The 20,715-nt window shown below is 38.0% G+C and overlaps 2 protein-coding genes across 2 annotated transcripts; one reads left to right on the forward strand and one right to left on the reverse strand.

The window, feature by feature from the left end:
• Positions 1-6,052: 6,052 nt before the first annotated feature.
• On the reverse strand, positions 6,053-14,218 carry LOC104953026 (very long-chain acyl-CoA synthetase-like). Its single transcript, XM_010779943.1, has 10 exons — positions 13,653-14,218; positions 12,728-12,937; positions 12,473-12,631; positions 11,016-11,140; positions 9,070-9,264; positions 8,776-8,866; positions 8,459-8,657; positions 7,949-8,046; positions 7,670-7,800; positions 6,053-6,972 (listed from the first exon to the last, which is right to left on the reverse strand). The coding sequence occupies exons 1-10, from the start codon at positions 14,131-14,133 to the stop codon at positions 6,796-6,798; spliced, it is 1,866 nt and encodes a 621-aa protein (XP_010778245.1). The 5' UTR covers positions 14,134-14,218; the 3' UTR covers positions 6,053-6,795.
• Positions 14,219-16,127: 1,909 nt separating this feature from the next.
• Positions 16,128-20,368, forward strand: gatm (glycine amidinotransferase (L-arginine:glycine amidinotransferase)). Its single transcript, XM_010779944.1, has 9 exons — positions 16,128-16,268; positions 17,049-17,261; positions 17,363-17,558; positions 17,837-18,027; positions 18,226-18,363; positions 18,563-18,727; positions 18,846-18,909; positions 19,001-19,117; positions 19,301-20,368. Exons 1-9 carry the CDS (start codon positions 16,200-16,202, stop codon positions 19,411-19,413), a joined length of 1,266 nt encoding a protein of 421 aa, XP_010778246.1. The 5' UTR covers positions 16,128-16,199; the 3' UTR covers positions 19,414-20,368.
• The last annotated feature ends 347 nt before the right edge of the window (positions 20,369-20,715 follow it).

Below are 20,715 nucleotides of genomic sequence, written 5' to 3' on the forward strand. Positions count from 1 at the left end.
GTCCACTTTTCCTTCTAAGGTCTGTCTTTTTGTTAAATATATATAAATACATATATATATATATAGATATATCTATATATATATATATATATATGTATCATCTAGGCCACAGCAAAGTCGGTTCTCCAATTGCTCCAACACAAGGCATGAATAAAATCTCTCTATCCCCCACCCCCCGACCAGGAAGCTGATTTCCTCCCTCTCTTTTTCACATGAAGTTAATTGGAGGTCTTTAATCAAAGCAGCTGTCCTCGAAAACTTGGATTCCGTTATTCTTCAGCTGGGCTCCTCAGATCCCCATGGACGATTTGGATCCCTCACTCGGGCTCCTATTCTCGCCTTCTTCGTACCACATCACCATTTTCTCATTTCCCCCTAACTTCACTGTTATCAAGTAGGCTAGGCCTGAAAAACACACCATGCAGTCCCCACGCCAGCTTCATGCAATAGTTTTATCCATTATGGGTGTCCAATGTTTCATGTGTAGTCGTCCTCCCACACCCCGGAGCCATCAAAAATGACGCTTTTTCCTCTATTTCTGTCTCTCTCAAACAATCTGGATGTCCACTTCAGCTCAAGACACGGGCCATAAACTGGTTCTCACGACACTTTGCCCCAGTCCTGCGCGGTTCATCATCAACAGGCTGAAATGTTCACACTGCAGGGTGTTATTCTAGCCAGTCGCTCCGATGTCAAACACCCTCCGTAAAACATAAAGCCATAATGTAGTCCGACAGAACACTCCTTCCATCAGCACACATTCACCAATTTAGGAAACGGGGAAATCTTGCTGGATGGCTCGCAAATATCCATTCAGGCATCCGCTGCCCGGTTGAGGATGATCCGCCTGATTTAGGAGGTCCAAACCCGGGTGCAGCTGGCTACACTGTCACCGGGCTCCACGGTTTTCTCTCATTCTTGTAGGAATAAAAGGATGTAGAGGTTGTCAGATACCACGTACCACCTCTGGAGAATGCAACCGTTTGATAGACACAGAATCTTCAACAACAAAAAAAACAGACCAAAAAAAAACAAAAAACAAGACCGATCCGTGTCCACAAGTTTCGGATCTGAAATCTGGCACGGCAGGATGATTCACGGTGAAACAGAGCGAAGATAAGGCAGGACCGAGCTACATAATGCTGATTTTGTGTTAGTCTTTTCTCTGCCTTTTCTGGCGTTTGCCCTTCCAATTCTTCAGCACTGCTTGACAGCGGCACATCCAATAAAAGCACCCGCAAGGATTGACCTACAGCCTTTACTGACGTTAATGCAAATGAGCTCCGCGCAGCTAATCGGCGTCGTGCTCTGCGCCGCTGGGTGGTCCTCCGCTTTCCGTGGGAACTTTGAAAGCAGGAAAAGGGCTCACACAGACGAACACGGAGCTGGCTGAAGGTAAGCTGAACTGTATGAACATTTTCTAAGGATTGCACAAGCATAGCGGGCGAAAGATGCTTTTTGTGTGTTTTTTACGGTCATATCACTGCAACATTAGTGTAATTTACAGCGGGGGTCGCTTTAAAAATCGCGACGGTGAAACCTATGGAATGCCAACTGTGCCAAAATTAAACCTTTATTGACACATTATTTAAAAAAGAAAAAGTGAAAAATACAGACACTTTTATAAATTAACTGTGTAATGATAGTGATTTTTTCCAAATAGAAATTTGACTTGATATCTGGTAGCACAATCATTTAAAAAAAGGCAGAGAAAATACTGGTAATTGCTTAGAATTATAATTTAAAAATACATTTACTAAATAAATAATTATAAAAAGATACAAAATTATAGGTGTGGTGAAGTGTTTGGAACAAAGGAGATTGAATGTTTCAAAGTAAATTGTATCAATATTATGCAATTTATATGAATGCTAAAGTTATGAGTTAATGTAAGATGAAGATGTTTTACACTCATTTTAGGTTTAGTGTCCATTTTATCAATGTTTGTTTATTAATTGTGTCTGTTTGTTTTGCTTTCAAATTCGTTTTTTTCCAACCAACTCTCCACAATCCAAAAGCATTTGGTTTACTAACATAACATCAAGAAAAGCAGCAAATCCCCACAACATAGAAGCTGATTTAAGACTTTTTAAGGTTTTTGCTTAAAAAATATCTCAATGCTACAATGTGTACACAGTGTATGATCAATTGTCTCTCTGACTAATCAACTAATCGACTTGTTTTTTTCTCTCTATTGTCTGTATTTTACTGCTGTATAGCACTTCCATGTTTGAAGACACATTTCATGACAGTATTCGTGTTCACCTGCATGGCAGCCTCAGCAACTGTCACATAATTTCTCTTTATTTCCTAAACTACTATAGCAATACAAGGGAAGAGACACAAAAATATGAACACTTTTATGATATACAGTATATTTAATCCCCACATTTAACCCTAGAACTCATTATGCTTGAATCTAATTGAGATTGTGAGAGACATATTTTCTTAAATCTATTATGGGGCAGTAGTATTGGTAGTTTTACTTTATTAGATTCCTGTTTTTGTGTAGTTTAGTGTATTTTTATCACAGTAAACAAATTAAATAATACCAAGAAACCCAATATTATTGTATATGAATATAATACAGTATAAACCAAGAAAAATACAATATGATACAAGAATGTCAGATAGCAGTTTGTTGTAGCATACATTTCTTATCAAAATATAAAATAAAGACATAAACAAGCTATTAGGTCCCTACTATACTGTTTGGCTCGAAATACCAAACAGATCATGCATTGTAGCATCCCATAAACCCCTCTGTTTCAAAAGTGCTGATTCTCTGTCTGTTACTTTAGATGAAAATAAGGTGCCACTCCCCACGCCCCTCTGAGATATATTTGCTCTAGGAGGAGATTCAGCTGATAAGGTGGGGGGGTTACCTTGGTTGTTTATTGGCTAATGGTTACGTAAGCCAAAATATCGTTATGACATCATAAAGTGGCAAAAATCTGATCAGCTCATTTTCAGACAGGTTTTTATATAAATGGATCAGGACTAAAAGTGAGCGAATCTTTTTTCCTGAAACTTTCAGAATCTCTTTACACAGAGGAGACACATGTTTATGTATAAAAGACATGGAAAAGTGGATTTTGCATAATAGGTCCTTTGTCCGGATTTACACAATGTTCACTTCAGAGGAGAGTGCTAACACGTTGCTTTTCTATATTTTAATGAACTGATCATTTATAAGTCAGTTCAACAGGGATAATGTAAAATAATTTAAAGAGGACCTATCACGCAAAATGCACTTTTTGATATCTTTTATACATAAATATATGTCCCCAGTGTGTCGGGGAACTCACGCAGTGTCAGAAAATAAAACCTTTTCTCTTTTCCTCCGTACCCAAATCTTTTAAAAATGGGGGTACATCGAGCGGATACAGATTTGCTGCCGATATGAGACGTCATATCGGCAGCAAATCTGTATCCGCTCGATGTACCCCCATTTTTAAAAGATTTGGGTACGGAGGAAAAGAGAAAAGGTTTTATTTTCTGACACTGCGTNTTTAATCTGATTCTGTGCAAAAACTAATAATCCACCAAAATAAATGTTGTTGCTAATCTTTGACATATCCAAGACTGTGATAAAAAAAAAAAGCCGACCCCCCCAACATTCATTATATGGAAAATAACTGCCTTTTTTTGCATGTTTTTCATAGAAAATGCAAATTCATGTTTTCAAACTGGCAGTTCAAGGGTTAAAATCCTGAACATAATTTAACATTTGGTATTTTTGATCAGGACTGAAGTTGATTGAAAGATTTAAGCCCAAAAAGTAAAAATAAATATTAATCTGTTGTCATTTTAGAGCAGTTTTTGGAAGTGGACATTTTTGTCCCGAATGACTAATATGTAACTTTTTTGTGCAATCTGATTTTGTGCAAAAACTAATAATGCAAAAAAATCAATTTTGCTGCTAATCTTTGTAATATCCAAGACTGTTATAAAAAAAAAAAAAAAAAATTGTTATTTTTGTGTTATGGATTACTTTTTTAAATAATTCAATTCAATTAGGGTCCCAAATATCAGCATCATCCCTTTAAATATCCACAATATCTCTGGATAAACGTATACACCATGCACAGAATTTTTTTTTTTTTTAAAGTAATATTGTTGGTAGTCTCTTGTAAGTGTACACGTTTTAACACAAATTATTAAGATTGGGAAGTATGGAATCACAAATAAATGCAGTAAACCCGAAATCAGCTTACCGGCACCAGCCACCAGGAACTTGGCGTCACAGCAGGAGAAGCAGTGCACCAGAGACTTGGATCTGATGTTGCAGTTCAGTAAAGAAGATATGCATCCCAACTTGGTAAGAGCGAGCCAGAGCCACACAAAGTGAGGCTCATTTCCCAGGAAGAGGGCCACCGTATCCCCCTCCTTCAGGCCGGCGTGTGTGGACAGCGCTCGCGCCACTTTGTTGCTCTCTTTGTCGGCTTGGCTGTAGGTGTACGAGCTTTCCTCGAAAATAATGAACTTCTTATGCGGATGTTTCGCCACTTTGTCCAGAAAACCGTCCAGCATACTGTAAAACGGTTTCCGCTTCTTAATTTTGTTAAGGATTATAGCAATTTTAATTGAAGAAATGGCGAAACTCAAATCTTGAAAAAAATAACGAGTTTTCAGGCGAAGCAATAACACCAAAAGTGCCAAACCTGCCAGAGCCGTGTATAAAATATATGTTATCATTGTTAGTCGGAACAAAAATGTCAGTCTGGCTGTATTAAGAGTTTAAACTCTCAGCAGCACACAACACAAAAACTGAATGGAGTCAGACCTTTGCTGAGTCGACGCACCGAACTTTGACCAATGTTTACTAGGGGAGTAACTGAAGGCTTCATGGGTGGAAAACACTTCTCCCTCCGCAGATGTCGAAATCAGATTTAAATAGTATTTTTTGTATGCGTTTACTGCTCCTCCCTCCTCAAATCAGTTTATTGTGTAATCATTCTGCTGTGGAACAAAATGACCTTCAGAGTATTGGTTTCCAAAGTATTGTTGCCAATAATGGTTCACTCTTAGGATCAGCAACTAGTTGGGAACAAAGTGAACCCTGATATAGAATGTGTTTGTCAGATGTTCAGTAAAAAATAACATAAGTCAAAATTGTTCTGTCCAAATGACCCTAGAATGACCTTTTGTCAAATTTAAAAACAGCATGGTTTCTAAGGTTTATGCCTGTTACTTACCTTACAAGCCTGGGCTGATGATGTGTCATCATTAAGTCATGTTATTTCAACATAAATTATAGAGTAAAAACGGTGAGTGACACTTTTTAAACTTATCATAACTGACATGTAACCTTTATTGAAAGAGCTTTTATTCATATATATATATGAATATATATATATACACACATGCATTTCCAAACATTTGGTCTACCTACGCTGTAAAATGTATTATCTCTTCGATTTACTGGCATCTATTGCACATCTGTCCGTCCTGGGAGAGGGATCCCTCCTCTGTTGCTCTCCCTGAGGTTTCTCCCATTTCCCCCTTTAAACTGTGGGGTTTTCTCTGGAAGTTTTTCCTTGTACGATGTGAGGGTCTAAGGACAGAGGATGTCGTATTGTCATACTGATATTCTGTACAAACTGTGAAGTCCACTGAGACAAATGTAACATTTGTGATATTGGGCTATATAAATAAACATTGATTGATTGATTTATGTTTTTATTAAGGGCCATATTTTGCACTATCATGAACAGGACCAAAAAAGAATAATGGAACATGAAAAACATGTATTTGTGACGACAGGTTGGTTGGGTGCAAAACTCACACTACTCCAACAAAAGAAAAGTCTATTCTGGTGATTTACATTTTGGTAGGCTAGATTTGGTTAAAATTGGCATGGAACTGATTATAGTGTATAAATATTGAAAGTACGAGCTGTACCTGCAGGACTTGTTCTCCCTGAAAGAAATGCATACCTTTGTTTTCTAGTCATTCACTTTTATGGAGGGGTTAACAGATATACCATGAAGATCAATATATGTTCACAGAGAGCATATATGAAGAAAAAAATTAGACAGCGAAGTCTGTATTCTGTGTACCTCTGTTTATCATGATCCTTTAGTTATTCCACCTAAAATAAACTGTAGTGGTTGAGCATCCAGTGATATTTTAGACACAGATTAATCTTCGTGTTTTTGGAATGATAAGATGTTCAACAATTACATCTGGGGGACATTTGAGTGCACTGTCCATGTTATTTTATATAAAGTGAATATTGTACTGTATACCCCCACTACACTGAGCACAGAGTTTGCATTTGTCTCCGCCTTGTGGTTTTTCTATGTCACCACTGAGATTTATCTTTGTGTTGTTTAGTTATGATGAGTAAAACCTGAGCAAAAGTGCATATGAACATTATTTCTGGCTGTATAGTAAGAATCAAAGTAATTCATATTAAAATATATAGGCACATAAATATCTACCTATGAGAGACAGTCCTATAGCCTCTAACGAGTTTGTTTTCACTGTTTAACCAAATATACAGCAACATTTCTCAACACCATGTTAACACTGAATGAAGTCAAAGCAGCAGTCTTCATACTTGAAAGCAGTAAACCAGCTTGTAAAATAATATATATATATATATATATATATCATCACTTGTCAACAAATGTATTATAAAACTCACTCCCTCCCTTACAGGCCGACTCCAGCCCCTAAAATGGATCCTTAAAAACAAATCTTACACTACTGATTATCCATCTACTGCTTTTAAAAAAGAGGTTTATGCCAGACTGAGAAGCCGGCAGTTAGTGGACACAGAGAGCGTTCTCATAGTTTGATGTTTCCTGATATGATGGAGCTGTAGACCTGAGCTGTCAGCGGTATGTAACTCTTCTCTTCATTGTCAAGGATGTAAAGAGGGTCCTGGATACATCCTGGATCAAAGCTCTCCTCTACTAACTTCACCTTCATCTGCTTGAATGTCCCCGTCACCTCCACGGCATTCTGGACAGAATAAGAGTATGAATCAATCATTCAGGTATCGTATCAAAATATCTTTATCTGCTTTTAATCACATGGTACGGACACCCTGAGAGGCAACTGAGGGAGCTAAATTCTGGTGATCCATTTGTGTAAGTGTGATCTTAACTGTTTTCTCTCCTGTATTTATGATTAAAACACATGTGGAAAAAGATCAGGATCATCTTTAGTTTTTAACTGTTTTGCTCATCTGTGAAACAAATGGGATAGCAAACATGAATGTTGTAGTCGTGCTTAGAACAAGGGTTAGTGGTGAATGTCAGACTCTTGTTGCTAAAATGACTATTACAAAAGCATGCAAAAAAGAAATTAAAAAAAGAACAGCCAAGACGTTGTTCGGTCAATTTGTTTTTTACAGATCAACATTTTTTAAGGAAGATTATCCTTACAAAATCTTCTTATTTTCAACGATTCTTTTGTCATAATAAGAAAGAAAACAATTTAGATCAAACTTGGAAAAATAGATTCCTAGAAGGATTATTTCACACTCGAAACAGAGTGAGAATATGTATTGCCAGATTGATAAGGTTGCATCAAAATATTTGTTATTTACTTTTTTTGAGAACAAAACCGTTTTCTAGGTATTTTAATGTATGCAAACTTAACGTGATCTTTCTTCTCAAAATGTAGTGCTGAGAATTGAGTTGTGAAATAACCGTACCTGTATTCTTATGAAGCGAGGTCGGGCATATGAAGGCAGGTAGCTAACCACATGGTTAAATATTCTACTTCCATCAAACTGTGCGCCTTCCTTCATGGTGACCGCTGCCATTCCTATCCGCCCCTCATGCCCTTCATAGCCGGGCAAAATAGAAACAGATAAAGCATTCGTTTACCAATTCATTTGCAAATCAGTCTCTCTTCAATGTTCTGGCATTTGGGAGTCATGAGATCTTAAAACATACTGTGAGGTCAAATGTGCATAGGAAACGGCCGTCACCTGGCACTTGGACTCCATACACGTTGGCTTCTTTGAGACCATCGCTGATCGTCAGAATGTCAGACACTTCGTTTGTGGCTACATTCTCACCTTTCCACCTGCAAGCTCAAAGTTAAAACTTTATATTAAATAGTGTTTTTTAAGTGAAACATTTTTTTTACCCAGCTTTCATAATCCTGTCAAATAGGGTGCCTGCAGAGCCCAGAGGTCTACTTACAATTATCATTCATTTTAACACGACTTTGTTAATCAATTTGTTCCCAATGACTTGCTTTCAATATTTAATTTTCTGTTTTAATCATTGCCTTTAAAACACAGATTTCCTCATGTGTTCTGTATATATTGCATTTCACACAATATGCAGATAAACTTTTGTTATTCTTAAAAAATGTATCTATTAACCCTTTTTATTTCAACTTTTTAGTTTTATTACATTGCTGATCCTGCAGTATTGAAACCATAAACAATTTTTCTTTACGAATCAAATTAGGGTGCTCAGGAGTTCTGTACCTGAATGTGTCACCTACACGATCCTGGAAGTAGATGAAGTTGTCGTTATCAATCCTCATGAGGTCTCCACTGTTGAAGTAAAGATCTCCCTTCTTGAGAACATTACGAAGTTTCTTCCTCTCCGTTTGTTCTTCGTTTTGGGCGTAGCCGACGAAAGGAGCGATGTCTGTGATCTTTGACACCAGCAGTCCTGTCTCACCTTAACAAAAAGGAGACATGTCTTTTACAGCCATTGTCCATTAAACACCTACATCAGTAGATATCATATGACTATAAGATCCATAATTATTATTGAGTTTTATGTTTCTTTTTCTCACCCTTGGGTGCCTCCACGCAGAGGCCATTATCATCTCTGATGGGTTCATCTCGCTCGGTGTCATACTTTATCAGAGTGAAGGGAAACAGCTTCTACAGGAAGAAACACATCACTGTTTCATTATATGCCAAACATCCTCTACGCAGACAGCAAAATAATACATATTTACCATATTATTTATTGGCAGCATGGGATTCTATGCCACCTATGTGTTTTGCATCCACACAATTAAGTTGCCTGTATAAGATTACAATGCTAAAAGACAATTGAATGCTTTTTTCAATATTATTCTTACCTGATGGAAAAAGTTAACTCGCCCAATAGCTCCAATTTTTCCTACGTAGTTGACAAATCCCACATTTCCCTCGGTGGAGGCGTAAAACTCGCGGACCTCTATGTTCCCGAAGCGATTGAGAAACTCTTTCCATACCTCTGCTCTGATACCGTTGCCAATGGCCAGTTTTACTTTATGGTCCTTGTCATTTTCTCTCTGCATTGTCACATAAACAAAACATTAGATCACAAATGTTGCCAGTACTACAGAAATATAGGATTTGATACATAATTCTTGAAGACAATTTTTTAAGAATGTTTTCTAGCATACCTCCGCAGTCAACAAAGAAATAACATTTGAAGTAAAAGACGGCTGTGTTTAACAACAAAATATTTTGAAACCACATCTGTTTACCATCTCTCACACAACTTGTGCATTATAATCCAAGTCTCATCTATAAAAGATATATATAAAAAAATATATATATATATTTTAAACCCTTCCGCATGTTCATGCTACTTCTACTACTCCTTAATTAATAAATACTTTTCTCTGTTTTAGATTTTTTTTGCATGGCATGTAAGAAAAATAAAATGTTCTTCAAGAATTTAAGTGTCAACACAGTGTGATTATTTGATATACAAATACTCATTGTGGGGTTAAGTATTTCTTTATAAACAAACATACTGTATATGTGTCACACAGTCACAGTTTCAGTCATCGAATTACGCCTCTCATTAGGATCCTCTCAGATCAAGTATGGCTAACCCCTGCCTGTATGTAATAATTTGCATAACAGTTTACACAAGCAATGATGCTTATGTAAAATGTTTGGTTGCCAAGTTACTTAATATGGTCTTCCTTAGTAAAGGCCAGCATCTATTCCTAGTGATGACCAGATACAGACAGGCCACCTCCTCCTACTCTAACAGGGTCACACGGTAAATTGACACTGCACTTCATGTGATGCAATAAGATACTCTGAATGGCCATACATGTAGGTAGAATGTAGTACTCCTAAATACAGCAGAGTCCGCCATAAGAGATGTGGAGATGTTGCATTCCTCCTCTTACAAATGTATATTGATCATATTTCAGCATTTCATTTTGACATGCATCCATAAAGTTGCATGGTGTTCGAACCCCCACAGATAATGACGCAGGAGGTTGTAACCCGATAGTTGTGATTTAACGATTTCTATTTTGGTAAGCCAGCTGTGATGCTCTGTGGGAATGTACTGATTTGGGAAGTTATCTCTGACTGGATCTGTCTTAGCGGCAGCTTGTTGCAGCCGGTTCTCAGCTCTGCTTCAGCAGCTGTCTCGCTCCGAGGAGTTTTACAACAGTTGAGGCGGCAGAGAGGAGGCATGCGTCCCACAGCCAAATATCCTGTGTGAGCTTGTTTGGGTTGTACTCACTGCGGCTATTAAAATACTTCCATTTGATGAATAAATACAATTAAGGTTAAAGGGCGGGATCGATAAATCAATCAATCTGTCAACATTATGTAGCCATATATATTTTTTAAATGAGGCATCAGGTATGGCGGTTTACGTGTAACTTCCTTCACATACTAAAACAACAATTAGAAACGTTTTAGTAGCCTTAAATTGTACAATTACATGCTGTCCAAAAGGAATATTCCTTCGATAGGCATTATCAATCAAATTAAAATATTTGGAGGGAGGTTGACATTTATCCACTGCCAGCTTTGCTGGAACGCCCCTGGTTTGTGTTTCACCTCAGACTTTACTGTAACTGAACTATAAATGTCACATGATGACCAAGACACCACTGCAGAGGCTAACAGGGAAAAAGTGAAACTGAGCTCCATACAAATCTTTAGGTAAATAACTGGGCAGTTTCAGCAACAAATATTCTTACTTTCCTGTTCTGTAGTACTGCTAAGTTTAATAGTACTGTCTGAAGATCTGGGAACAGCGTCATTCACTTTAAAAAGCATTTACCTTCGGTTTACTACAGAGGTAACGCATCACCTCTCCTATGTACTGCACAACAGTCACACTGTGTTTCCTACAGTCGTCCCAAAACTGAGAGGCAGAGAACTTCCTCTTCAGAATAATAGTTGACCCTTCAAAATAAGACAGCAAAAAAAGAAAGAAAATGTGATGAGGCAAATATATTTTCAGTTATGAAAGTAGAGACACGGGTGATGTCCTTTTACAAATATGTAATGCCTATAAGGGATATTTATCAATATTTGTTATTATTAATATCAATATATTTCAGGTAGTTGTATGTAAACATTACGATTGTATTACTTGCAGTATCCATAGTCTACCACTAGAATATTTCCCCCTGAAAATAATGCCAACAATAATAAAGTGTATTCCATTTAAATGCATGTAGTGCACAACAGGAAGGTGATTGTTCTCAAACAGTGTTGGATTTTCATGAATATGTTTCTGTAACTCAGGCTGCTTACCCAGAAAAACACAGCGGTGTGAACTTTAGTCTGTTTAATAAGAAGCAGTTAGAAATTAGAGGTAATCTGGTTTGGTCAGATTACTGGTTTCCAGCAACAAAGGACTCATTTAGTTTTGCAAGGAAACCCAGAGGCAAGAGGAGGAGCAGGGGAACCACTTTGTGTGCAGTATAAAACAAGTTCAAAGTTTAAAGAATGACATAATACCGATCCTTTTTACAAGTAATAGCTTCTTTTGATTCCCTCACACTCCCATTGCCTTTCTTGTTTAACATCTGTGGTCTTTTGCCTGTCTTTTGCTGAGCTAGGAAATCGTGGTGCTCATTAAATATAACAAATAGTGTGTTGAATTGGATTATGTATTGGCATTCATTAGAATTGTGAAGTGCACCTTTAAGTATCGTTGTTTTCCTGTGAAAACCATGTATCTTTAAGTTTGCACACTTCATGATCTTACTCAGACTTGTTGTTAGCTTTTTGACAACACATTCAAGATAATCCAATGGCTTTTTTAAATAGTTTCTTTAGCAAAATAATTAGCAACACATGGTTTTCTTAGGACAATGACTATATGTCAAAGATGTATGATGATACATTTAGCTCAGATCTGTCATAAATTAGTCATCAGGTCTTTTCTTCTAGAGTTCCTTTTTTAGATTTCAAACCATTTTCTTTGAAATTGATTTGTTTGATGAATGGTACATATATGTTAGACTTAAATGCTTTGCAGAGGGAACCTATTGCAGTAACCGTGAACTCATAGACGTAAAACAGTGACTAGAGGGTAAACCTTTGGTGGCTTAACCTCTTGCTGCAGTCTGAATTTGAAACAGTTTGGCCTACAATACAAATATAAAGACTATACAGGAAACAACTGAAGAACTCAATGTTAGCTAAGTAAAATAAGTATTCATACAAGGAAGCTCACACAGCCTCACAAATTGTTTTGCGCTCTCTGCTTCACTTAAATGGTCTCACCTGTCTCAATGGAGCCGATAAAGCCTATAATGAATCCCGCTGTGTGGTACAGAGGCAGGTTGAGGTAGATAACATCGCTAGACGTCACACCATTTGAAGCCAAAACAGCCAACGCTGTTAAGAGGCGGTTCTGATTGACCACAGCTGCCTTAGGGAGACCTGAAATACAACAAGACACAGACAGCACACACCTTTAAACTCAAGAACAGTTGTTGTGGGAACAGATTATCACATGAAACGCCGCCACTCAGATACCTGTTGTTCCCGAGGTGTAAATATAAACGGCAGGACTTTTGAATGTGATGTGTGATCTGAGGGATCGAGGGAGCGGGGAATCTGATGCTTCGTCCACTTTATCAGAAAAACTCTCGATCCCAGGTGAATCACAGTGTTTGGTCATCAGGAGCACGGTGACGCCCTGCTCCGTCAGGGTGGGCAGCACATCCTCCACTGCTGCCTTTAGCTCTGCAAAGAAACATACAGTATACTCAGAACCAGAAAATACTAGTTTCCGGTCAGAATGCTGATATTTTCCCACTAAAATGTATGATTAAGTATGATCAAACAACACTTTTCAACCTTGACTTTCACTTTAATTGTGACTGCAGACAACAGAGACTGAGAAGATTGACATTGGTCAGAGAAACTTGGTATGTCAACGGTCGTATTTTGAGAGCATAAATGTGGTTAGCATCCCAGCTTTGGTTAAAAACTGTCACTGACCACAGATGACTCTTTTAAACAACAACAAATATCAATATTAACATCATTTTACATTCAAATGGTCAATATTAAGTATAAACCGAGTAAGCCATCCCCATTTAACAACTTGTTTAAGCCCCCTTTCCTTCCACATGACGCTGTTAATATAATCAGGCAGGGTGTGCATTCTGGATAATTCCTCAACACCTTTTCTTCTCTGATGAAACATCACCTGCATGAGATCAAGTCATTATAGGCCCACTGTAATGGATTTTCTAAACTGTGATGGCCAAAAAAAACATATTCCACAACTTTTAACTTCTTCTTCTAAAAACAGCTTGGACTTAGGCATGACTGGGCTCAAAATGAAACCCTAAACCATGGAATAAAGATTGACATTGAGTCTGAAAGCAAGGCTCAAGTCACAGCTACCTTAAGTTGTTGTCATTAACACATTAAAACACTACCAGATGCATACCTGAGGCTGCTATCAGCACTGTGGCCTTGCAGCAGTTGAAGCAGTGCAGCAGAGACTTGGTGCGGATGTTGTGATTGAGAAGAGCCACCGGAGAGCCTAATTTAGCCAGGGCCAGCCAGGTAAACATGAAGGCGGGTTCATTGCCCATGAAAAGTGCCACGGTGTCCCCAGCTTTATACCCAGGCTGTGCCAGAAGCGCGTTGGCTGTTTGATTGCTTCTTCTATCTGTGTAAGTGTACGAGAAGTGTTCATTTTCAAACACAATGAACGACTTGTCTGGATGTGCCGCGGTCTGCTCCAAGAAACGGTCCAAAACAAAGAAGAAAGGTCTCCTTCTTCTCCTTGAAACGAACGTCACTAAAATCCGCAGCAGATCCTTTAAATACAGAATATCCAACCAAAGATAAGGGGACAACGTTTTTATTGCGAACGGAATGATGAAGATACTTGCTAAAATGACTGAAATCAAATAAATCATCATATTGTCTCGTTTTAAAAGCCACAAGTCCTGTAAAAAAGAAAAAAAGTGCAGCACTGCTAGAAAATGGGGAATGTTGCAAAAAGGGATTGTGTGCAGGGGGGCGGGGCAATTTCTGAAAAGTAGGTTAGGATCATGGAAAGGATCAAATATTTGAATAATGTAGGGTAGCTAGACAATTGAAGGTAATATTGTTACTCCATATCGTCGTTTAATTACAAAAAGTAAAGATGGAAGTGGTCTTATTGAACAACACAATTAAAATGTGAAACAAATGTTTTGTTGACATTCTTTTTGTTTCATCGATTGGGGGGGGATCAGCTGAAAAGGCTTTAACATGGTGTAAATAACCCAGGGAGTCGAAAGGAGCATTAGGCGGAGCCATAGAATGACACATTCAAAATCACATTGGAGTTTCTCTCAAATTGAAGTCCTGTATTATTCCTGTATTTGCTGTTTGGTCCAGGCTCCCTCCAAGTGGTCACAAGACTTATTTGTGGAGTCGAAAGATGTTAAAGCAACAGCGAAAAAGTGCTATGTCAAAAATGTGCAATTGTTCGTTTGACTTTTCTCTTATCTTTGCTTTAAAAAACAGAACGATTTATTGGTAGACCTGTGAAATACTCACAGGCATCTGAAATGTCATTGAAGGGCCCACCACGGCTTCTTGAGTAGGGGTCATAGGTCAAAAAAGATTAGGACCACTGGTTTTATCTACAATGTATTGTTTTTTGTGTGTTTATTAGTAACTTGTACAGAGATAGAAACTAGAGTAAATGCTCTTAGTCACTTTCTGCCACTGGTAATGGTACCATCCTTGTGTTTAAATTTGGATCAAAGATTGGGAAATTATGCAAATGCATACAGGCAGCCTACAGTACACACACAAGCACAGGCTCAAACAGTAACAGAAAAAACACACAATATGACTATATTTATAAATAAGTTGTATCACATAAAGACAGGACTGAATTCATTGCAGTGCTGAAATGTGTTTTTGTCCTTTTTCTTTTTTAAAGGTGCTGTATGGATAAAGGTAAAGGTAAATAACTATTATTATTAAATGAAATAATATAAGTTTAGTCCACAAAGTTGCCCTTTTGACTATTGGACCAATAAATGATGCTACTGGGAGCCAAAGGCATCCTCAGTGCATATCCTGTGAACCTTGGGCATCAGCCAGATATTTTTTTAGAGGGCAGGGTAATATCAGCAGTCACTGAGGTCATAGGGTTGTGAAACTCTTGAGAGCACAGTCCAGAGGAGCATGTGGTGACCCAGCCGTGTAAAGGCTATCTGTTTCTTTGATTAGGCTATAATACTCTACTTTTCAACCTTCACCTGCTTCCCATACTGTGTTTGGTAATGTTCCCATGTAATACAATTATTATGGTTGTACTGTTAATGTAGTTATACGACACTGGAGTCTAACAAGTCCAATAAGCAAGCATGACAAACTGAATATTATCGCCTCACTGAAAGTAACACAGTTAAGCCTTTTATTTTGTAGCTTTATTAAATATATATAATGTCATTTCCTTAACCAGTCACCAACACAAGAAATCAAAAAGGACTAAGAAAACAATAGATTGAAAGACTTCATTTCAAATAAATCTTATTTTAAATATCCTAATCAATTACTAAAATGCAAAAAAAAATTGTTTTCAGCATTTGCATGAGGGGCCAAAAATAGGTTATTAAGTCATTTATTTTATTATTTTCCTCAGGGTTTCTTTGGCACTAATAAAAACGTTCCATTGTGCAGAAAATGGTTGTTTCTGCACAATGGAACGCAATTCCAGATACATTTCAGATGTTGGCCTTGGAAACTTTTCAGCAGAAGTAGCCATTGATAAGAATTTGCTGGTGTCAGGGATTGAGTTTCAGAAAGGTTTCTCTACAGGTCACGTTGCCCCACAACATAAGGGCAACCAATAGTCTTAGAGGCACGTAGACCCAGGGCTATAAAGGTGGCTGCTTGCTGAGGCGTCTTCATTTTTTAGCAAACTGAGAGGTGGATCCTGCGCTGTCGTGTGCTTTCACTGACACACTCACTATTACATTGGACAATGCTGCGAGTCAGGTGTCTGAGAGGAGGTAGCAGGGGGGCCGAGGCTGCCCATCTGATCGCAGCCATGGTTGGTATTATGGTGGTCTCATGACTTCTTATTTTTTCTTCCAAATTCTTTAGAAAAAGTTTTTTGAAAATCTGTTAAAATAGGCACATATAGCTGATTGTGAATAAAGCAAAAATGTTGACATTTATTTTGATTTTTCCTGTTGTCTGATTAAGCATTTTAGTTGATTCTAATACATTTTTTGGGGAAAAACACTGATTATGTCAATTTAGACTCAGTCCAATAATGTATTTCAACTGCTGAAAGACTCTGCATGTTTGGTCCCTGAGTGACAGTGAACAGCTGTCTGCAGCAGATGCACTCCCAGACTCAGTGACACTGAGCTATCTATGGAGATAGCGGCTTCTTATGAACACGTGTACTTTAACAGCAAAAAAAATACCGTACTGATGCATTTATCATTGCTATCTCTAAACCATTATTTTTATCAGCCTACACTGTTTAACCTTGTTTGAACTGGCATTTTTGGATGTAAACTGCAAGCCAACATTTATTTGCCTCTATCACTTCAATTTTCACTAAGTATCTGTAACTATAATACAATAAACAAACAAAAAAATCAGCAAAAGTAATTGCACACAGATAGTTTTGTTAGGGACTAATACACAGATTGTATTAATATATTTGTCATATTTTGCCTGAAAAGGTCTGTTACTTTTATTTAGAAATCGGCCTATTTTGTACAAAAGCCTTTCTCAGTATACTGTAATTTCACAAAACCTTAGGCCTTTTTTGTGCTGAAGAAAATTAAACAGCTTGTGATCCATTTCCCCCCCTCAGCTTGGACGGTCAGCGACTGGATGGGTGCAGAGGGCCTTGCAGAGCACCTCCAGTGCAGCAGCTGCACAGTCGCACGATGCAGCTGACCATGTTACTGAGCCTGTGGAGCAGGAATGTCCTGTCTGCAGCCACAATGAATGGGACCCTCTGGAGGAGGTGATTGTGGGTCGCGCTGAAAATGCCCATGTGCCTCCCTTCACCGTGGAAGTGAAAGTAAGCCAAAATGTCAAGAGTGCATCTGTAAACCTTATATAATGCTCAGGTGTAGGCCGTTAAAATAACTCCATGTTGTCATGTTCTGAACTTATCAACAGGCTAACACATATGAGAAGCATTGGCCTTTCTATATGAAGCATGGGGGCCAGTCTTTTCCTGCGGACCACTTGAAAAAAGCTGTTGCTGAGATTGAGGAAATGTGCAATATTCTTCGTCATGAGGGCGTCAATGTAAGGAGACCAGAACCCATGGACTGGTCCATGGAATACAAAACTCCAGACTTCGAATCCCCAGGTAAAGAATTACACAAATCTCTTTTCAAATAACATCAACATTATGGATAACATGTCTGTGTAAAGAAGTTAACAGCTCAATGCCTGTAATCAATGAAGACACTTAGAAACACCCAAAATCCCCAAAACAACAAGCAATTTTAAGTTACCTATCCTTTCAATTACTGCTTCTTTATATTTCTACTGCACAACATTCAAAGGCACATATTGCACTTTAAACTACACTACATGTATTTCTTATTATTTATAATATTACAATGATTCTTGAATCTGTTACAGGCATGTATGCGGCCATGCCCAGAGACATCCTTCTGGTTGTGGGGAATGAGATTATTGAGGCTCCTATGGCCTGGAGGGCTCGCTTCTTTGAGTACAGAGCCTACAGACCTTTGATCAAGGAGTACTTCAGAAACGGTGCCAAATGGACAACTGCTCCTAAACCCACGATGGCCGATGAACTGTACGACCAGGTGAGGCCTTATCTCGTGAGATTAGCACCGCACGTTGAGTGTTTCAAGTGTTGGCTGTGTTGTACAACTTTTTAAAGATTTGAGATTGTATTTTTGATCAAATCCACGTTGGAAGTGATTGTTTATGTTCTTCACGTCACCACAGATATGTTTTGTTATCTGATTATTGCTTGATTATTGTTGCTTGGTGCCTTTCAGGACTACCCCATCCGCACAGTGGAGGACAGACACAAGCTGGCTGCCGAGGGGAAGTTTGTGACCACAGAGCACGAGCCGTGCTTTGATGCTGCCGACTTCATCCGGGCTGGGAGGGACATTTTTGTCCAGAGGAGTCAGGTATGAATGCTGTCAAACGTATAACTTATTTGCGTAAAGCCCAATAGGTACATATGTACCAGTCTATATTTCAATATGTTATCGCTCAAAATGATCAAGTGTGAATTAATGAAAGGTGAGACAAAACAACGTTTTATTCCAATACAGGTTCAAAGTTTAGAATTTGCAGCAGAGGTAACTCACTTGTGTTGTTTTGCAGGTTACAAATTACATGGGTATTGAGTGGATGCGCCGCCACCTGGCTCCAGACTACAAAGTCCACATCATCTCATTCAAGGATCCTAACCCCATGCACATTGATGCCACTTTTAACATTATTGGACCAGGATTGGTGCTGTCAAACCCTGATCGTCCATGTCACCAGGTACTGTTGGACCATGAAAGGCTATTTTTAATATCTCTCAGTGTCCTAACTTCCTGGAGACTGATACTTTAAATGTGTTTGATGTTCACTGTCGCTCATTGTCCCCTGTCTGTTTCAGGTTGACATGTTCCACAAGGCTGGGTGGACTGTTGTGAAACCTCCGACCCCTCTGATTCCTGATGGTTAGTAGTAAAACTTATATTTTCTTACATAAGAAAACCATTTTGAATACTTACAGAGAAAATAGACCTTTCCTCTCCTTTTTTGTTTTAGATCATCCTCTGTGGATGTCCTCCAAGTGGCTGTCCATGAACGTCCTGATGTTGGATGAAAAGCGTGTGATGGTTGACGCCAATGAAGTCACCATTCAAAAAATGTTTGAGAGCCTTGGTGAGTTTCACATTAGAGTCATTCCAGTTTCTTTTTTTGCATCATTTAAGACTTTAACGGAACATTTGATGTCCGAATTCTACCAGAGGAAATTTCCTCAGTTTTCACGTCCATTAAAAATGTCATGATGAATATGATCTTTAAGGAAATGTATCTGATGCATCAATGTGTTTTTTTTTGCAGGTATCAAGAGCGTTAAGGTGAATATTCGCCATGCTAACTCCCTGGGGGGTGGCTTCCACTGCTGGACAACCGATGTCCGCCGTCGTGGTACCCTGCAGTCCTACTTCCACTAGCCTTGCCAGAAATGGGCAGTTTTTATTGAGCTTTAAAGATTAAAGCTTCAGTGCAGACTCACCTGCTGCAATTCAAAGTCAAAGCAGTGAGCAATATATTATTCAAACCTGTATGAAACAGATGTATCTTGAAGCAATCTAACGACAGGTGGCACCAAAGTCCCTTTCTGGAACGGGTTTTTATGTCCACAAACATGTATGCATTGTTTTGATTTGATATTGCTATGCATCACAGTGCCTTTGCAAACAGCTTTATTCAGATTACATTTATGCTCAATAGCGACAAATTAGTGATTTAACTAATCTCAATATTAACTGCATTTCTGGCCTGGCTATTGTGAAGCTGAATTGATTATGGCTCATACTTAAAGACGTCATAAGTTTAAGGACAAGGTACAATTTGGTATGTGAAAGTCATCAAACAAGGAGAGAATCTACCTCCTTGAGGAAACGTCAGACATCATAATTCATAAGTATTTTTTTATTTAAAGGAATGTATAAAAGTTTTGAAGTAGGTCATTAAACAATATACATTTCTTATCGCTAGTTTATTATTTTGTAAAGATTTTAATTGAATGAACAAGACAAGTTTTATTTATATTTTCATACTCTATATTGGATACCCAACAATCAGTGTTTTTATATATTTACTTAAAAAGTATGCGGTCCATATCAGATATTGTTTACCTTTTGCCTTTTCTGCTATTGCAAATCTGGGCCAGTTATATGCTACTTGTCATTTTCACTGAACTGATTGGTTGCTTTTGTGTGCAAAGCAAAAATGCCTGAAGAATGAAAGATGTTCTGTTGTGAAGATGTCTTTAAATGTCCTTTACTGCGTACACTGGATATTAAACTCTTCAAGGCTGCCTTTGAATTAATTCAAGGAAGGCTCAACAGAGGAATGCAAGTAATGTTTTGTATTATGCAATGTTAATAAATGTAATTAAAAAGAGTTGGGTGTCAGTTTTTTAAAATAATATTTGTGAAATGTAACATATTGGTGTTTGTTAATTGATCACTGCCGGTTCTGAAAACATATTGCAGGATTGCATATCTTGCATTTGCATTATATTTTATTTATTTATTTGACCATAATGTTCTGAAAAAGTAAAGTTATCCTCAAATAAATTCAGTGGTGTGATATTTCCCTCAATGTGGAATAGAAGTATAAAGTACTATAACATGGAAAAACTTAAGGAAAAATACTTAAGTACTGCAGTCGAGTAAATATACTTGCACAACACATTTAGTTGTAAGTAGTTGACTGTGGGTCACAGAAAAACCTGGGCACCTACCTGG

Source organism: Notothenia coriiceps, unplaced genomic scaffold (genome assembly GCF_000735185.1).
Source record: "Notothenia coriiceps isolate Sejong01 unplaced genomic scaffold, NC01 NC01_scaffold00020998, whole genome shotgun sequence".
NCBI classification, from domain to species: Eukaryota; Metazoa; Chordata; class Actinopteri; order Perciformes; family Nototheniidae; genus Notothenia; species Notothenia coriiceps.